Source organism: Furipterus horrens, unplaced genomic scaffold (genome assembly GCF_987537825.1).
Source record: "Furipterus horrens unplaced genomic scaffold, mFurHor1.1.pri manual_scaffold_7, whole genome shotgun sequence".
Lineage (NCBI taxonomy): Eukaryota > Metazoa > Chordata > Mammalia > Chiroptera > Furipteridae > Furipterus > Furipterus horrens.
In genome coordinates this window covers 638577-657437 of record NW_028327177.1, presented here as the reverse complement: position 1 = coordinate 657437, position 18861 = coordinate 638577, and the positions used below count along the sequence as shown (strand labels likewise).

The following is an 18861-nucleotide window of genomic DNA, read 5'->3' as shown; positions in this document are numbered from 1 at the left end:
GGAATGCCTGGCGCGCAGAGGCAGGGAGGCGGTGCGTCTCACGCCCGCACAGAGGGCTTGTGACTGGATTTGAATGGAGTTTGCAAGAGAAATGTGGCCCCACCGGGACACGCAGATTTGCATTCCAAAACGTGGCTTTATTGCGCGAGCAGCGCTGGAGGCTGGTGGGGCTCGGGTAGCCCACCGGCTCCCTGCCCTATCGCCGCACTCGGTCCCTCTCACTGCAGTTGAGGCTGGCTTCCCGAGCTGCTGCTGAATCCTGAGTGGGCTGAGCCAGGCTGTCCTCAGGGGTTCCCTTCCGTGCGCCCCTCCTTGGCCTTGACCTTGAAGAGCTGGGGTCTCTGTGTCCCCAGCAGGCTCCCAGTCCTGTCTGAAAGGGAGGGGCAGGCCTCACCCCAAGGGTCCAGCCCCTCCACCTGCCCACCCCTAGGCCGCTCTCAAATCCCAGCCCAGCACCCACCTTCCTGGGCAGGAGGCAACTGGGGGTTCTGGGGGTGAAGGATGTGACCTTGGGGGCCGGCGGACTGGGGACCATGGCCCAGGACAGGAACCTCTCATGGATCTTCTGGCTGTTCCTCCCCTTCGCTGCCCAGAGGTGCAGATGTACAGGCAGAGCAGGTGCCCTTCATCCCCCAGGGCAGGACCCGAGGCCTCTCCTCTGCCCGGGTCATTCTTGACCAGATATCGTCCAGGGCCACCCAGCCACCTCCAACACGCACCATGAGGGAACTTCGAGACACCTGCTCAGGCCCGGGGGCCGGGGCGTGCTGGGGTCAGCTCCCATGGCTCTGCCTGCACCCCACCTGCCAGGCCCACGCTCACGCCCACTCACCGAGGCTCTGGGGCTGCTGCCCGGCCTCTGGCCGCCTCTGTGCTCCTCTCTGTCCAAGTCCCCCACACTGGCCAGGCCATGTGGCTGCTGCTAACTTCTGAGGAGCCCTGACCCAGACAGAGTTGCGAGCTTTGGCGTGAGCCTGCGTGCCCCCGAGGTGTGTGGGGCCAACCTTGTCCACCCCCAGGCCTGCTCACCAGCTGCCAGGACACTGTCCACGGTGTCCTGCCCGGAGGCGTGGCTGTGCTGGCCGTGGCTTGTGGCCCAGAGTGCACCTTGTAGCTGCTTCCTCCTGTGGCCGCGCTGTTGCGGACGGCGCTGCCCAGCCACGAAATCCCGGTGTGTGCCGGCCCCGTGCCCTGGGAGGGGGGTACGAGGCTGGCTGGGCCTGGGGCTGTCTCGTGCGTCCAGGGTTGGGCCAGCTGCAGGTGGCTGGCCCTGGTCCTTGTCCCGATGGCCCCTTTCCCTACGGCTCCAGTGCCCTGTGGTGGCCTCCAGCTCAGCGCGCACAGGGACCCCCACCCTAGCCACCTGGCCACTGTCCTGCTGCTCCCCAGGCCCTGGGCTGTCCCTGGTTGGGGCCCTTCAGAGCCACGCACACAGCAGGAGGGGCTCGGGAGGCCAGGACCTGAGCCTCTCGCCCAGCGCGGCTCTCTGCTCTCCCTGCTGCTGGGCACCCAGGGCCGCCAGGGGCAGGGCACAGCCCTGCAGACCTCCTGCTTCCCCCAGAGACCCTGCGGGTCCTGGGCACTCACAGGGCACGGTCTCCGGACTCCTGAGAGCAGTGTCCCCTTGCTGACCCCAGCCACAGGGCCCACCTTCGTCCCACGGGGCTCGGCCTGGGCCAGCCTGTGGGGGTGCAAACAGCTCCTCCACATGGGAGAGCATCACCGTCTACTCCAGGACGCAGGGCCTGCGGTGGCAGCATGACAGCGGTGGGTGGGATGTGGGGCGGGGCGGGAAGGTGGGTGCAGGGCAGGGTGGCAGGCTGACCTCTCCATCAGGGGGCTGGACAGGACAGCCCAACAGCCCAGTGGCTTCCACAGCAGGTCCAGGTGGCAGGTGCCTTCGCAGGGGGTCCTTCCTCCGCAGCCAGGGGGACGTGACACAGGCTGGCCTGCTCGGCGCAGCCAGAGGTGCCTGCTCAGTGGGGAGACCACAGGCCAGCTGGTGCCACGGGGCTGGGCACACAGGGTCGGGGCCACAAGACCGCCGAGCCAGCAGGGCTGCTCCGGACTGTGGGCTGGCCTGTGTCCCCTACATTCGTGTGCTAGGACCCTGACCCTTGAGCTGCTCAGAAGGTGACCTTATTGGGGACTACGGTCCCTGCAGGTGAAGTCAGGGTGAGGCCCTGCCAGAGCATGAGCACAGGTGGCCCCAAGTGTCCTTCTAGAAAGGGACAGGAGGACACGGACACATAGTGGGAAGATGGCCTGGAGACAAGGGAAGCTGACACACCTGTAAGCGGAGGACACAGCCTCCCTCAGAGCCCCTGGGGCCAGCCCTGCTCCTCACAGCCGAGTCCCGGCTGCGCTGTTGAAGCTGCCAGACCTGACCAGGCAGCCGGTGCAGACTAAGGCAGTCCCAGCGCTGGGAACCCAGCAGGGGGGTGGGGGTGGGGGTGGTAGGGCACGAGGGGGCGTGGGGCCTCAGGGTGGAGGTGCCTGGTGCAAGCCCCAGCTCCCTGTGTCACAACGGGAGGCCGGGGCTAGGGGGCAGAGCCGGGAGGAACCTTGGCCCTCTCTGTCCCACCCGTGGGAGTTTGGAGGCTGGCACTCTGTCCTCACAGGCAGCTTTCTTGGCTGGCCAGACCCACTTCAGGGGGCTGCCCGCTAGGGCCTGCCCAACCCTGCTGGCGGGGCAGGGTAGCCTTGTCACAGGGGCCTGAGGTTGTTCCAAGGATAGAAACTGAGTCTAGAAAGTGCCACAGAAGCCCCCTGGCCAAGCCTGCCTGCCAGGCTCCCCTCCGCAGAGAGCAGGTCTCTGCAGGTCCCTCCCACCGGCAGACGGGGCCACCCTCTGGTCACCCCTCTCCTCTGCAGCCCCCCAGGCGTCCAAAGCACCTGCAGGGCCGGGGCCCAGCTGCCCTGAGGCTGCGGCCGCCCCTCGCTGGCTGCCAGCTCTGCCAGACCCCACCAGGTCAGCTCTGCCGGCCCCCACGTGGCCTTCAGCACAGTGCGCTCCTCCTGAGTCTCCAACCAGAGCACAGCTGGGGAGAGAGGGGGCCACCTGGAGAGCGCAGCCTGGGCACAGCACCCTGGCCCCCGCCATCTGGCCCTGCTTCCTGCACACCTGGAGCTCCCAAGCCCACCTTCCAGGCCTGCTGGTGTGTCCTCACTCCGGCGAATTCTGCAGGCCCCGGGTACCTGGTGGTTGGTATGGTTCCGGGACGGACGCTGTGTGTGCCACCCCCTGGCCAGGGGCCTCTGCCCACTGAGCCAGGTGCTCTAGCTGCTCTGCCATCAGGGCGCTCAGCTGCGGGAGGACAGCAGCATCGGGCCAGGCAGCCACTGCCTGGGGCCAGAGAGCCCTTCATACCCACCCAGCCGGCTCATGGCCGGAAGAGATGGGGCAGGGCAGAGACTCCCCCTTCAGCCTGCCAGGTCCCAGCCCTCCTGGCCCACCCTCGGGCAGTGGATGTGGTGCCAACAGCTGCTCTTGGTGCTGGAGCCCTTGACGTTCTGAGGCTGCCCTGGCCAGGTCCAGCCAGGCTCTCAGGCGTGCCGGGGGCAAGGGCTCCGCGGACGCCGTGCCAGGGTCACACAGCAGCCCCCGCTGGGCGCAGACAGCGTCCGCGGTCAGCCGCGCCCACTCCCGGAGCTGCTCCAGCTGCTCTTCCACCAGCAGAGTTTCGTCCTCTGCAGCCGCGCCGGAAGGGAGGGCTGCGGTCAGGGATGCGGGCACCGGGAGGAGCCTCATCCAACACCTGGACCCGCTCTGAGGCGGGGCAGAGGAGGCTGCGCTGACCTGCCGGCCTGTCCCGTGCACCACTCACCTGCCAGCAGCTCCAGCAGTCCCCGGGCAGCCTCCAGCACCCTCTCCAGGCCACGGGCATGGGCTGCAGCCCCCCCCCCCCACATCCTGTGGATATGCACCCACTGAGCCTGATGTCAGCACCCCAGCCCCAGCCCGGGACCTGGGCTGTACCTGCAGGTGCCACATGGCCGCCTCTTCACCTTCAGGCCCCGGCTGGCCCCGCCACGGCAGGGTCAGGAGCCGCTCACCCAGAGTCAGCAGCACCAGGAGGGCACCACGGGCCTCCTTGAAGCTCTGGGCCGCTGGCACAAGCTGCTCCAGGAGCCCCAACCTGGGGACCGAGACAAGGGGGTCAGCAGCCCTCCCCATGCTGGCGCCCTCTGCCCGGGCCCCCCGTGGCCTCACCTGGCCTCTGCCCGCTGCACCAGGCGGTCCCATGGGGCCCGCAGCTCTGCCGGGCTTGATGCCTCTTGAAGCCCCAGGTCCACCTGCAGCGCACGCTCCCCCAGCAGGTACCAGAGCAGCTGTGGCACAGGGTGTGGGGCACAGGGCATGGGACACGGGACACAGAGTTAGGCCAGGGGCCACCCCTGCCCAGCCCTCCCACCACTGGCCCTTTCGGGTGCCAGGGGCCCAGAGCGGGCCATGCACCGGGAGAAGGTCCGCAGGCCGTCCCTGCATCGCTGCTTTGGCGTGCGGTTCAGAGAGGATTTGTGGGTCCTGAGGCGCCCCGAGCTGGTCCTGCCCTCCCCACGCTGCACCTCCTGCTCCCGCAGCTGCGCAGAGGCCGCCGTGACACCAGGGGCCAGAGGCGCCTGCGAGGCCCGCAGCTCCTCCACGCTGTCCAGCCGGTTGCGAAGAGTGTCCGGGGGCCCTGGGGACACCTGCAGCCGGGGCTCACTGCAGTCTCCCTGGGCCAAGCCAACCTCCTTTGGACCCCGGGGCTGCCTCACCTCACTAGGGCCTGCCGCAGGACCCCCCCTCCACAGCCTCCGTCACCACGTCTCCGTCCCCTCCACGGCCCCGGGGGCCCCGCCAGGCCCAGGAGATCCCCCGTGGGGCGGGCCCCTGTGGGCCCAGCGCCGCAGCCCGGTTTCCCACGCGCCTGCAGGGACAGGGACACGAGGTGGTCTGCAGTGGCAGGGCCAGGGGACAGCACCCCCGGAGGCCGGGCCACCTTCGTACTGGGACTTCCCTCCAGGTACGGAGGGTCCAGCCGCCTGGCCGCGCATTCTCTTCTTGGCCTGGTCTCCCACCAGCCACCTGCTTCCTGGGACACGGGTCCCCAGCCTCAGCCATGTGGGTGGAGGAGGGGCTGGGGAAGGGGCTGCAGGGCGGGCACTTCTCACGCGTCCCCCTCAGTCCCCTGCCCAGTGGGGGGGGGGGCCCTGACTCCCCGCTCAGGCCTGCCCTGAAGGAGACCTGCGACTGGAAGAAATGGGGGGTAGTGCACACACTGGGGAGCCCCTGCGGCTGGCGGAGTGAACCAGGGACTGCAGAACCACCCCGGGTCTCTCACCCCCTCCTCCGCCAGGCCGTGCGGTCCCTGGGCTGCACCCCCATCTCCACGCGGCCCCCACTGGCCTCACCCTCCTCCTCCAGCCACCCCACCCCTGGGACACAGAAACCCCACCCAAGGCTTCCTGGCACCCCAGCCTCATTGACACACCTTGGCCACACCTTCCCCCTCCCTCTCTGGAATGAACCACCCCTCCCCCAGCCCAAAGCCCCTTCTCCCAGGCCTGCTGGACAAGGCGGTGAGGTCCCACCGGTAGGGGGGGTCCCAGGTCCCTGCAAAATCACGGTTTTCTGTGGCCAGGTGGGCGTCCCTGTGGCCCCGCTCACTCACCTGTCCATTCCTTCAGCCAACATGGGCTTTTACCAGGGAGTGAAGCTGTGTCCAGCAGACAAGCCACACTGGGTCCCAGAGCCTCCCAGGAGCTTCCCTGCCTAGGGAGGGGGTACCCTGACTTTGGGGGAGCCCGGATGCATGCACTGGCCCCCTCAGGTGCCTGACAGCAGGGTGCCCTCCCCTCCCCCAGCTGTGACCACTCAGGCCCGACCCTGCCTGAGCTCATCTTTTCCCTGGGTTGTGATGCTGTTGCTTGGGAACATGCCATCGGAAAGTGTTGGGTGGGGTGGGCGGGCAGGCAGGCCTGGGCAGGTGGAAGGGAGTGTGGGTGGTGGCTGGGTGGCTAGTACCGCTCCTGGGAGGGGCTCACACTCCAGCAGGGCCCACCCTGCCCTTCCTGCTGCATCCCAGCCCCCTCCCCCAGGCCCCTCTGGAGCCTCAATCGTAGGTGCGCAGCCTCAGCACACAGGCCACTCGTGCCTGCCCTGGGCATCCTCACAGGCCCCGGGCAGGTCCCTGGAGCAGCCCCCTCAACCTGGCACCCAGGCCGCTTCCCTGAGCTGTGTCCCTGCCCTGTGCTCCCCACTCTTCCTCAGGCCTCCCACGGGAGGGAGGGAAGGTGTGGGTGCCCCTGGCTCCGGATACCCAGTTCACATATTCACCTCCCTACTCAGGACGTGGCTGGCTCTGACTTCTGTTTGAGCCTGTGCGGGGCCGGGACGGAGGCACAGGAGGCCAGGGAGCCCTGGGATGCTGCAGGGCAGACCTGGGCCACCTCCAGCCACCGCCACTGGGCTGCAGGGGGCCTGGGACCCAGGCCGGGCTGGACGGGGACAGTAACACCCACCCAGCAGGACCCTGAGACAGCCTTGCCTCCGTGGCAGCTCCGGCTGGCCACTGAGTGACGCGGCCCGTCAGGAAGGAGAGGAGACAGCAGAGGCCTGTCCCTGGCTGTCCTCCTGCTTGTTCCCACAGCGGAAGCCGGTTTGCTGGGGCCCAGAGCAGAGCCAGGGTTCGGGTGGGGTGAGCCTGAGGGGGCGGGGTGGGGGGAGAAGCTGAGGTGGCCTAGGAGGGTCAGGAAGGAGCCAGGGGTGGAGCCTGCTGTCACCGGGCCTGGGCTGAGGGGACCAGGGCCCAGCCGCCAGCTGCTCTCAGGTCTGAGGCGTTTCCCATGGGTGCGGGCTCTGAGCCCTGGAAGAAGGGCTGGGGGGCTGGGGAAGCGGATTCAGGCAGAGAAGAGTCACCTCCTGGATTGGCAGGGGGCGCACGTGGAGACAAGAAGATGCTTATTTTACAGGACACAGATTTACCAGGGAGAAGCGGTAGCAAGAGTCACAGCTGGTGAGCTCCTGGTGCATGGGTCTGTGTGACTGAGGAGCCCAGAGAGTCTGGGGGGCCTGAGGCCCCAGCGCCTGCACCCCTGTCCCGCATGGGGAAGATGTGTCTACGAGGCGGGTCCAGGCAGACCCTGGGCTGCTGTCAGTCGCCAGAACCCAACTCAAACTGGCTTTTAAAAAGCGATAGAGACAAGAACGCCTTAACCAGGGCGGTGAAGGTGGTGGGTTTGGTCCCGTCAGGGCGCGTGTGAGAGGCAGCCGATCAATGTTTCTCCCTCACGCTGATGTTTCTCTCCCCCTCTTTCTCCCTCCCTCCCCCACCTAAAAATAAAATCAAATTTAAAAAAAGAGAGAGACACTGTTGACTCCAAATACAGGGAAGCTGTGAGGGAAGCCACAGCCCAGGCTGTGCGCTTGGCTCCGCCTGCGCGAGCCGGCAGCTCCTGCGGAAGCAGCGAGTGGAGAGGAGGACCTGGCGTTTGTCCCCCACGGCCCCGCCCACGGAAAGGTCTGCAGCCAGTGGCTGGCGCTCTCCCAGAATCTGCCTGCTGAAGGCCTCGCTGCCAGTTCAAGCCACCGAGATCTATGGTCACTGGTCGGTTTATAACCTGTCACCCCAGGGTGACAAGCAGAGTCAGAAGTCCGTGGACTGTCCACCAGGTGCTCCTGGCCCAGCGCAGGCCTCGGCGCCCCCACCTGCCTGTCTCTCAGGCCACAGCTGGGCAAGGCTGTTCCTTGTGCTGATGTCCCGTCCGCTGCCATGGTCTGCGCAGCCAGTGACAGAGAATCTCGCAGGAGGTGGGTTAGGCAGAATTGGGGTTGGCTAGCTCACACGTGTGCACGGCCTTCAGGAGCGGGCGGGTCCAGCCGTCGGCCACACAGCGTTTTTTCTCGCTGGCTTGGGTTTATTTTCTGCTGTCTGGCTACATTCTCAGGTTAGAGGCGGCGGAGGCAGCAGACTAGGAACACAGCAGGAGAGATCCCCACTTGCCTCCCTCCCACACGTTCTAGAAAAATCACAGCGGCTCTCATTGGGTCACTTGCTGTCATGGTTGCATTGTGCCCCCCCCCAACCCCAACAAAAAGCTGTGTTGACATCTCAGCCCGGTACGCACTATCCTGACCTTGTTTGGAAATGGGGCTTTTGCAGATGATGTAATCAAGTTGAGATGAGGTCATGGGGTGAGCCCCAACCGCTGTGAGGTATCCTTGTAAGGTAACCATGGGAACTCGCCAAAGGATGGCGGGGGGCCGAGGAAGCAGCTGGGTGGCTGCCCGGGAAAAGGGGAACAGATGCCCATGGGCTGCGGCGCAGGCAGGCGGCCAGCCGCTGGGCCCCAGCCAGGTGCGGCGCGGGGCGGGGGAGGCAGGCAGGGACCTGGAGGGCTGGGCCCTGTCCCTCCCTGTCTCTGTTTCCCGCCCTCACTGCCTTTTCTGGTTTCACTTTCCGAGAGATAAACTGCTTTCCCCCAGATCCTGCCGTGCGGCTCATGTGGGGCCCTCCCCAGGCAGGCATGGTGCTCCCATGGGGCCGCCCTCCTCCCCACAGCTCTCAGGCCCCCCCCTTTCCCTGGCGCTGTGGCAGACATCTGGCTCCCTCACTTATATGGCTCCAGGAGAGCAGGAGCTGCGCTCCCCACTGCACCCCAGAGCCGTCATGGAGCCGCACAGGGAGGCACCTGGGCAGATGCACCGGTGCCTGGCCCCTTCCCGTGGCTTCCCCGCTGTGCACCAGGGGATCCGGCCGGGGCGTCACCGTCACCCTGGGCATGTGGCAGGGTTTGCGGGCAGCTGCTCTCCCGGACCCTGGCTCTGAGGCTGCGGTCCCTTCTCCACCTTCTCCTGTCACCCCTGGTGGGGCCGTGGGGTTGTCTGTCCACTTGGGGCCCAGATGTTGGGCCGTCACCTCCATCACCTGGTGGTGGGGGTGCTGGGCTGCGGCTGAGGGTGGGGTGAGGAGGGAGCGAGGTCTGGGCCACCTGCTCCTGCACATGGGCTGCTACCTGGGACCCGATAGCCCGATCGATGTCCCATCTTCTCCAGACAGTGGAGCTCTGCGGCACAGGCCCAGCTTTAAGGCCCGTGAATGGATAACTCCCGGTTTGTGGTGGGTGGCTTGGGGCGCCAGGTGCCTGGCTCCCCTGCCCACGTGTTCATCCCTACCAAGGCCTGGGAGCAGGCTCTGCATGGGTCTTCCAAGGAGCCCGGAGACTTCTGGGAGAGGGCATGGCTCAGAGTCCATGCTGGGACCGTCCTGTGGGGCCCACCACCGGCTCCGTGGGTCTCTTCCCAGGGACGCAGGACCCTGTCGACATGGCGGTGCCCTACGGCAGAGCAGCTGCCCTGAGGCTGGATCTGCTGCAGAGGGGCCTGAGGGAAGCTCCCCAGGCTGCCAGGCTCAGCTGCTAAGGACAGCGGTGTATACCTGGAAGGGGTCTGTCACCTCCCCCAAAATGAGTCCATAGGGGGCCATTTGAGGCTAGCACAGTGCTCCTCAAAGTCCTCTGAGACCCAGGCTCTGTCTGCTTCTGCTCTCCATTCTTAGCCTCGGCTCCCACCCTCATGGTCAGAAGAAGGCTGCCAGGGCTCCGGCCATCACAGCTGCACACCAGCGGGTAGGAGGGATGGGCCCAGGGTCCAAGGGAGACTTTTCTCCAGCTGCGTTTCTCCCAAGGTGTAAATTGAAGTAACCCCACGAGGGGCAACTCATCAGTATCTTCCGAAGTCCCAACTCCTTCCAACTGTGATCCTACTGGTTCTGGAGTTTTTCTGCACACGCCTGCACCCTTTTATCTTTTTTTAATCCTCACCCAAGGATATGGGGTATGTTTATTGATTTGAGAGAGAGAGAGAGACACTGATGTGAGAAACATCGGTTGGTTGCCTCCCGCACACACCCCGACCAGGCTAGAACCTGCAGTCCAGGCATGTGCCCTGACCGGGAACGCAGCCCGTGACCTTCTGGTTCAGGAGACCAGGCTTTAATCAGCTGAGCCACCTGGCCAGGCCCACACACCTGCGTTCTCAAGCTGAGCAGAGACTTGATAGGTTATCAGCGCTGCCTGCAGGGCAGGGACAGGAGAGCAGAAAGGCACCGGGCTGATCAGAAGTCACAGCTCACCCTCACAGCACAGGGCTTGGGGGGCGGGTCCCCAGGACACTGCAGAGCGCTCCGAGCTGTAGGACCAAAAACGAAGGGGGGCAGAGCAGTCTGCGAGTGCCCGTGTTGCTGCTGGAGAGAGCGGGCGGGTGTTAGTGCCCTGGGGCTGCGGGAGAGACGCGCAGGAACCACAGAAATCTGTCCCCTCACGTCCGGAGGCCGCGCGGTGCTCCCCTGAAGGCGCGTCCTTCCTGCCTCTTCTGCTCCTGGCAGCTACAGATGCTCTGACTTGTGGCTGCCGCACTCAGCCCTGCTCTGTCTTCATGTGACGCCTCCTCTGGTCACCACGGGATGTAGGGCCGCACGGATACCCCAGGACAGTCCCTGTCTCCAGATCCTTATCTACTTACATCTGCAAAGGCCCCTTTCCCGAGTAAGGCTGCGTTCGCAGGTGGCAGGGACAAGGACGTGAGCTCATCGTTCCGTGGCCACAGTCAGGCCACCGTAAGGAGGAAACACATATTAGTGACGATGGCTTGATTTGTGTCCCCGAGAGAGCTATGTCGAAGTCCTAATCCTCAGTCCCTGTGAACGTGACCTCACATGGAAACAGAGCCGTTGCCGCTGTCATCGGTTGAGATGAGCTCACCCCGGAGGACTGGTGTCCCTGGAACAGGACAGAAACCAGGGAGAAAGCCCTGTGACAACAGAGGTGGAGCCCGGAGCTGTGAGTCTACAAGCCAAGGACTGCCCGCTCCTGGGACACCTCACGGCCTCCGGAGGGACCAGCCAGGCTGGCCTCTGACCTTGGACTCACGGCCTCCAGGCAATGAGAGCACGAGGTTCTGCTGTTGGAGCCCCAGGCTGTGGCGCTTGGTGACGCAGTCCCAGACACGAGGGCCCCACCTGCTTCCGTTAGCTCAGCCCAGTGCCCTGAGGCCGGGCATCTGCCTGTCCCAGGCCCTCTGGGATGGTGAGCAGAGGGCCTGGAAGATACCCTGGGGAGACCTAGGACCCCTGAACTCAATGGGCCTGGCTCTGATAGATGGGGTCTCGGATCCGTCCTTGGTTCTTATGCAAATTCTGTGAGTCCCCAGGGGCTGCCCATCCGTTTGGTTCCGGGACCTGATGGCTACTGAGCCAGACACGGGGACCCTGGGGGCCTCGGCCTCTGACATCCTTGTCTGTCCCCGGCAGGTGGGGTCCTGTCACCTGCACAGCGATCAGAGGCGACAAGGCAGGCGGCAGCAAGGCATGGTGGGGGCTGCCGTGATGAGCCCACCCAGGTCGTGACCTGTCTTTGCACCCCTCCTCCCATAAGGCCCTGCTGAGAACGTTCTGGACCCTTCCGGCACCCAGCCTTCCTGTGTGCCCTCACATCCCGGGCTGCCCACACCTGTCAGCAAAGGGGCTGATGACCCTCCTCAAAGTCACCCCTGGAGAAACTCCCAAAGCAAGAAGGTGAGTGTGGCCTCCAGGAACCACCTAACGAGACCCCGACACTGGGGGGCAGCTGCAGGCAGGGCCGGAGCTGAGGGAGGGTGGCGGGCTGCGGGGGCTCCGTCCTCACTGCCTCCTGCCGGGCCCCTCCACCACTGTGCCAGCAGCTGCCGCCCAGGCCAGTGGTGGCTTTGAGTCCAGTCCCAACCCCACACATGCTCAGACATGACAGTTGGGAGCCCCTGGCCTTTCTCCCTCTCACAGGGGTGCAGGAACCTTCCCACGTGTGCTCCTCCTGAGGCTGCGCCCACACAGGAGCGATGGGTGGTCATCCGCCCCCCCCTGGGGCGCATCCCCACCTCTTCACGTAAACTCGCCAGGCCGGACGAGGTTAGGCCGGCCCGCACACTTCCCCTGCACACGTCTGGCAGATGCGCCTGCCGCAAGGTGGCCGCCACCTGAGAAGAGGTTGAGTCACCGTCACGCAGAACCTAGAGCAGAATCACCGAGGCAGATGGGCCAGCAAATTAAATGCCCTCAGGAAAAAGCAGTGGGAGGCTACCAGGAACAAGAGGCAAGACCAAGAACCCATTTCAGGAAGAGAAGCAGAGTCAGGGGCTCTGGAACCACGGGGGGAAGAGGCGGCGGCCCTCTCCGCGGGGGAGGCCAGGGCCCGCGGGGACACCGGGAAGCGCTGGCTCTCACCGCCCAGAGTCACGGACAAAGACGAGCTCTCCACCCCAGGGCTCAGGGAGGCTCCCAGGAGACAAGTAAGAAGACTCAGCCCTGACACAGGTGGTGACATTGAACAGGATCAAGGACAAGGGGACACAGAGGTGGTGTCAGATGTCTCAGCAGCCGCGCTGGACCCGGGACAATGGTGTATTGTTCTCACTCACAGAGGGCAGAACTTTGGAACTTAGATTTTCATACCCATTCAAATACCTTCAGATGAGGTCATAGTAATAACAGTGTCCCCAGGCCCCCTGGCCCCCTGCGCTGAGAGCATTTTGGAGGTGACAGGAAGGAGAAAATGAGACAACAGACATGGGGATGGGGGCTGGGAGGGTTGGAAGGGGCGCGGCGAGTGGGTGTCCGACCAGCCAGGAGGACCGGTAGCGAGTCCTTAAGCCGCTGGTGAGGACAGGGCCCAGGCCTCAGCTGGTCAGCAATGTGGACCCCGAGAGAATCGGGGGTGCCAGCAGGAGGAGGGCTGTGGAGCAGCCAACACAGGTAAAAATCCAGTGTGTTCCTTTTTTTAAAAGATTTTATTTTTAGAGAGAGGGGAAGGGAGAAAGAAAGAGGGAGCGAAACACCAGTGTGTGGTTGCCTCTCACACGCCCCCAACCAGGGACCTGGCCCACAACCCAGGTATGTGCCCTGACTGGGGATTGAACCAGCGACCCTTTGGTTCGCAGGCCGGCACTCAGTCCACTGAGCCACACCAGCCAGGCCAGCGTGGTCCTTTTAAAATCAGTAAAAGAGAATCTGATTTATCCAACGGGAAGCAGGAAAGAAGAAATAAAAACAAAGCAGTCAGCAGAGCATGTGCAGTGAGACAGCAGAGAACTGCAGATGGAACAGCAGGTGGCTGGTGCGGACAGTCACTGCGGCGTGGCGGGAGGGGTCTCAGGCTGGACGTGAAAGGAGCCCAGACCAGCAAGGGGTCTGCGAGGGGCAGAATGTAACGCTCCCTCCTCCCTTCTGCGTCCTTCCCTGGGCCTGACGGCAGATGCGAGTGCTGGAAAATTTTAGTTTCAGGTACCAGCTAACAAGCTTAGTAACGGAGTGTGCAAAAAGCCGTTGTTCCAGGAAGTGCAGGTACGGCCCACCTGGACCCCAGGAGACCACAGCAGTTCCAGCTTTGGGCGTCGGGAGGGCTGCAGGCCATCAGACGGTATCTAAGCCACAGTTCCAGGGTGAGGTGACCACGGCCCAGGGCACAGATGAAAGAATGCTGCAGCTTTTATCTGATTAACCTTTTCCCTGAATCCCAAACCCCTTGCCTATGCTTTTCTTCTCCTTATGAAAAGGGCCCGTTTATACTGGAATTTAAGACAGTTAGGGCACAAACCCTCGGTCTTCTCAGATCGCTGACCATCTCAATAAAGCGTCCGTAAAGATCCAGTCCCTGTGCTTATTGGGTCTGGTAGGTGACAGGCCGCAGGAACACCGGCTTTTCCGGTTTCAGACAGATGGTCAGGTAGACAGGAGACAGATGAACAGGAGGAAATGAGACAGAAATGAAAGAGCTGTCTGCGTTAAGGACAGGTGGGGGCAGGGTGCCCTAACAATGGCTTCCTAAGTAGGAGTTTGCCCTGCCCTTTGTGTAGCTCGTAAAAAGTTACCTCTGGGAGCAGCTGTTGTCCTGGGTGAGGCCCCTACTGTAAGTCCCTCAAGGGAGAACCCACAGGGTGTCAACCACCTTCAGCTCAAAATAGTTTGCATCTTGGGGAGGCCTGTGCTGAACCCCTTCTCTAACTGGGATCCTTCCTCTCTCCCGAGGTGAATAAGGTTGTCTTCCTGAAGCAGATTTTTTAATCTAAATTCCTTTAGGCAGGTAAATGAGGAGGGTCAAGGTTCTGAGTGTCTTGTTTCTTAAAAGTAAGTAGCTTAATGCTTATTAAATATGGGATAATCAATATCCAGTATTTTGTGGTGGCAGACTCTGCTTCCCCTCATCTGAAAGGGACATTCTTAAAACCAAAGCCACATGAACGGAAAGCAAGCCGCGCTGACCTGTGGCCACACAGAAGGGGCAACAGGACAGCACCCAGCTGCTTGCTGGCAGTGTAGGGACGTGCAGGGCACCTCGGGCCACCGTGCCACCACCGCAAAACCAGCAGTCAGACGGCCCGACAGGAGGCTCCAGCACAGGCGCCTGGAAGTGCCACTCGCTGGATACCTTAGAGCCAGTGGGCGCGTCCCACAGACACATGCTCCCATCCTGAGTCCACAGGGAACGCCTCTTCCCATTGATTGCAAAGGCATCTTGGAAGAGCCCAGTGGTCACTGGCACCAGGGTGCTCCTCTGACCAAAAAGAACTAGAATTCATTAGTTTTTAATTAATTAATCCATTAGCCAATCTCTAACCACACACAGAAAACCCCATGAACGGGTGGCCACATCAGGATCTTTTCTTCCTTTGTTGATGTGGCGTCCCCAGCCTGAGTGAGTGATGGGGACCTGGCAACCCCACTGTGACCAGCGTCTCCCAGTGACCAGGTTAGCAAGCTTTGGCCATGTGACAGGCTTGGGACAGAGCTGTGCCACACCCCCTGTGCCTGTCCCGGCGGCCACGTGAGCCCCGTGAGCCCTGCTGGGGCTCCCACCAGACTGTGTACTCCGTGCTGGACTTGTCCTGTGACAGGGACAGAAGCGTTTGTCTTCCTTAAGCCACACCTCCTTGGGTCTCTTTGGAGCACAGCCTGGTTCGTGTCCTAACAAACACATCCCACGTGGTTAGAAACTAAACAGCATGTCAGCAGATAACTCTCGGGTTAAAATAGAAATTACTGAGCAAATTAAAAAATACTGATAATGAAAATATCACCTACATTTAATGGGGTACAAATGAAGCAGTCTTTTCATAGAAAGGTACTGTTTTAAATACCTTTATCAGGAAATATTAACGGTTAAAACTAAGTGAGTTAAGAATCAAGCTCAAGAAATCGGCAAAATGAAGAATAGAGCAAACCAATGAAACATAAAATAAAACAGTAAATAAGAGAGGAAATCAATGAAACAAAAGATCAAAGCCAGTAGCAAATAATAAGCCCAAAAGTTGTTTTAAAGATTAGTAAGATAAACAGACTTTTAGCAAGAATGATAAGAGAAAAGATATAAAAATTAAAATAATGACAATAAAAAGGGAAATGACTACAAATAAAAACAAGATTTCAGAAAAATCAGGGCACTTGAATGCCGTATAGTGGACAGGTCCCTACGGGCTCACGCAACGCCAGGACTGGGTCGTAGGAGCGAGGTATGTGCAGAGACCAGTGAATAAAATGGTGGTTAAAGCAGTGCCCACAGTAAAAACTCCAGGTTCAGGTAACTTTACAGGTAAATTGTACTAAACTTGCAAAAAAATTTTGTTTTTTTATTAACTCATGCCAGTTGTTAAAAACAAGCAAACAAACAAACAAACAAAAAAAGATAAAATCTATGAAGCTCACTTTATAAGTCCAGTGCATTATTGTTTCAAAACCAGAAAAGGACAGTGCAGGACAGAAAAGTGCTGGCCCAGCCAACTTACGATCACAGGTGCAAACATGCTGAATAAAGTCTAAACTGTGAAATGGACCGTGGTGCAGAAAATGGCACACAAGGACCTGGAATGCAAGGAAGGTTCAACCTCAGAGACGCAACGCCATTCATTTCACTGATGGACTTCAGGGAAAAATGAAGATCTCAATTGATACAGGACAGTGTTTGATAAAGCCCAATACCTGTTTAAGATTATGAAACAAAAACAAAAAACTTTAGCAAATGAGCCCTAAAACCTAAGTTTTTAATTGGCTTTGTGTTTTTGCCTAAGAGAAAACTCTAGATGCCTCCCCTTGGAGAGTGGGAAAGGACAAGGACGTTCACAACCACTCACCATTTGTAGAGCGGTGAAATGCTGGTCAATCCGACAAGGAAATAAAAGGATCAAAAGTGTAAAAGAATTGGGAGAAAAGGTAAAATATTGTTTTCATTGGCAAATTATATCATTTGTACCCAAAAAAACAGAAAACAACAACAACAAACAGACTTGTAGGAGCAAATGGGTCTCCTCTCTATCATTCAGACAGAGCCGTATCCTAGTGGGACCGGGGCCCCACTAGCTCCACCCCAGGATTCCGGTTGGCGGATGTCCCGTGTGTGCCGTCTTCCCCAGAGACAGTTCGCCCTCCTGCCTTCAGCTGGTGGCCTCTGTGGAGAAACTTAGAAGCCCTGGGGATCCTGAGTCAGAAGCCCACACCTGGGCGGGGAGCCCGCCTGCCCTGGGGCCCACACGCCTTTCCCAGCTCTCCAGTTTGCATGGGCAGGGCAGGCATGGGGGCGCCCCGGGCAGTGGGCTCAGCTTGCTTCATGTCCTATCATGTTTCCACATATGGTGTGTGGCTCCCACTTGTGTGTTACTCAGTGGGGGGACTTTCACATGTAAAGGTCATGATTACGGGGTGATATTGAAAACTAACACTACTCAGGCGCAGGGAGGTGTTGGGATGAGTGTTTTGTCAGTGAGCCCCTGCCTTTGATGGGTGGACACTGATAATAGGGAAGGATGCGGGGTCTGGACACCCAGGGCTGGACCCGAGGCCCTAATTGTGGGATGTGAGAGAGTTCTTCATCCTGCTCTTTCTACTTCAGCACGTATTTGAATTCTCCTCTATAAAAACTTTAAAATAAAATGAATTGGTTTCTTGCCCATCCAGTTCCAGCGACCTTGGACCTTTCCTACGGACTTGGAAGGTTCTAGGCACTGCTCTTCTTGGCAAGCCCAGTTCTCCTTTTCTTGATGGAATCAGAAGGTTTCAGACCCATCCAGGACCTTCAGAGTCTTTCCTTGAGCCATGTTGTGACTTGAAAGATTTTACCAGGCGCCTACTTAATCTGGGGGGGATTTAACTGTGGGTGTGTCTCCCTTGACTAGATCCTGACGTCGAACTGAGACATAATAGGCTTTCGTCACTCCAGCACCCTGCTCAGGGTTCAGAACAGTCGTCTCTCCCAACTTTCTGACTCCCTGAAATTATGGGCTGGCTCTCTTCCCCTTCAGCCTGCACCCTGCTTGCCGACAAGTCCATTCTTGTCTAAACAACTCTATCATGTATCTGCTCTAAGTCTTAATGTGATTTAAATATGAAACTCACTCCGAAGTGCACACTTCAGTGCTTTGTAGTACATCTCAGGGTTGAACACTCACAACCACCATCCAGTCCCTCATTTTCATCGTCCCAGCGGAAACCTCACATGTTTTAGCTCATCCTCTAGCCCCAGGAACCACTCACCTACTCTCTGTCCCCAAGGACTTTCCTGTCCCGGGAATTTCATTGTCATGGAATCCTACATGTATCCTCGGTCTGGCTTCTTGTACCCACCATGTGGTAGCTCGCATCAGTATTTCCTTCCTTTTCATGACTGAGTAATATTCCATGGTATGGATAAACCACACTTTATTCGCTCGTTAGTTGATAGACAACTGAGCTGTTTCCACTCTTAAACTATAATGGGCCTGACTGGTGCTGCGGATCAGCAAGTGGGGTCCCGCTGCTCACCGCCACCCTCCAGGCAAAGCCCCAGAGGCCGAGGTTTGCTGATAAAGGAAAGGAGTCTCTGTTCAAAAGCTTCACAATGTTGCAATAACAGCTTTGCACATGCATCAGTAACTTAGGCCTATCAATTAGGGCCGAGCTTTTAAACTTTGTGGTTACCGCTCAATCATTTAACCTGTCGATTAAAACTAAACTCGAACACCTGAGTTCTCCCAGCTTTCCCATTTGTCTTAATTATCACGTTTCTATAGGGCTAGTTTGCAAACTAAAACAACACAAGACCCAAAAGCTACAATTCTGGAAGAACACCAGGCTCCTGCCTCAGGGCCCGTTCCCCTCGAACACCCAAGAACAACCCTGCCGTCCTCTGCCAGGCCACCCCGACCCCAGGCTGTGCCCGGAGCTCGGTCCCACCCAAAACACCATCCCCTGGGAAACGCAGGCCGATGCACCACCGTCCAGGCGGCCTCGAGGAAGAAGAGCCTGAGAGCCAAGGAGCCCACCCTCTTCTATTCGGACCTCCTCGCCCCTAATTCCTTGCGCTCTGGGGGCTTCAGCTTCTCTGCCAGGTCCATCCCGGGCTGTTCACTGTTGCCTCCGCCCACGGCCCTCCCTGCTTCTCCCCAGTGAGCTGATCAGACCTTTCTGCACCAACCTGGCTCGGTGTGCGGGGCGTCATCCCACAAGCCAGATGGTTGCCGGTTCGAGCCCCAGTCAGGGCACAGGCCTGGTTGGGACCTGGCAAGAGGCAACCACACACGGATGTTTCTCTCCCTCTCTTTCTCCCTCCCTTCCCCGCTCTCTAAACATGAGTAACTAAATAAGCAAACCATCAGGAACGATGCTGTGAACATCAGTGTACCATTTTTTGTAGGGACATATGTTTTCAATTCTCTTGAAATGACTCTTCTGTACCCGGGGGTGGAATGGCTGGGTCACATGGTAACCCCAGGTTTAACCTCCCGGCGCCCAAAGTGGCCGCATCATCTCACGTTCCCACCAACAAGGCGTGAAGGTCCCAGTCCCTCTGCGTCCTCACCAGTACCCGCTACTTTCCTGT

The 18861-nt window shown here is 60.1% G+C and overlaps 1 protein-coding gene and 1 long non-coding RNA gene across 8 annotated transcripts; one reads left to right on the top strand and one right to left on the bottom strand.

The window, feature by feature from the left end:
* Nucleotides 1-116: 116 nt before the first annotated feature.
* Nucleotides 117-4818, bottom strand: LOC150003898 (uncharacterized). 6 transcript variants are annotated; one of them, XM_090283216.1, is made up of 8 exons: nt 4460-4818; nt 4214-4332; nt 3980-4139; nt 3457-3769; nt 3144-3307; nt 1826-1972; nt 1030-1314; nt 117-370 (listed from the first exon to the last, which is right to left on the bottom strand). In XM_090283216.1, exons 1-8 carry the CDS (start codon nt 4487-4489, stop codon nt 197-199), a joined length of 1392 nt encoding a protein of 463 aa, XP_090139342.1. In that variant the 5' UTR covers nt 4490-4818; the 3' UTR covers nt 117-196. The 6 variants fall into 6 exon arrangements, 4 of the variants coding, with proteins under 4 accessions (XP_090139342.1, XP_090139343.1, XP_090139346.1 ...); XR_016512331.1 differs by adding an exon at nt 461-939 and having other exon boundaries at nt 308-370; nt 4214-4818; XM_090283217.1 differs by having other exon boundaries at nt 1030-1150; nt 4214-4818.
* A 3280-nt stretch (nt 4819-8098) lies between these two features.
* On the top strand, nt 8099-18641 carry LOC150003897 (uncharacterized). 2 transcript variants are annotated; one of them, XR_016512336.1, is made up of 4 exons: nt 8099-8213; nt 11419-11558; nt 16081-16220; nt 18053-18641. It is a non-coding gene; the product is annotated as an uncharacterized LOC150003897 (long non-coding RNA). The 2 variants fall into 2 exon arrangements; XR_016512335.1 differs by lacking the exon at nt 8099-8213 and having other exon boundaries at nt 11330-11558.
* Nucleotides 18642-18861: the final 220 nt, after the last annotated feature.

Coding starts and splice junctions, on each gene's coding strand:
- LOC150003898 (XM_090283216.1), bottom strand. CDS start 4,489: ATGCAGGGACGGCCTGCGGACCTTCTCCCG. Junction 4,333..4,459: donor GGCCTGCGGACCTTCTCCCG/GTGCATGGCCCG, acceptor CCTGTGCCACAG/CTGCTCTGGTACCTGCTGGG. Junction 3,308..3,456: donor ACCACATCCACTGCCCGAGG/GTGGGCCAGGAG, acceptor GTCCTCCCGCAG/CTGAGCGCCCTGATGGCAGA.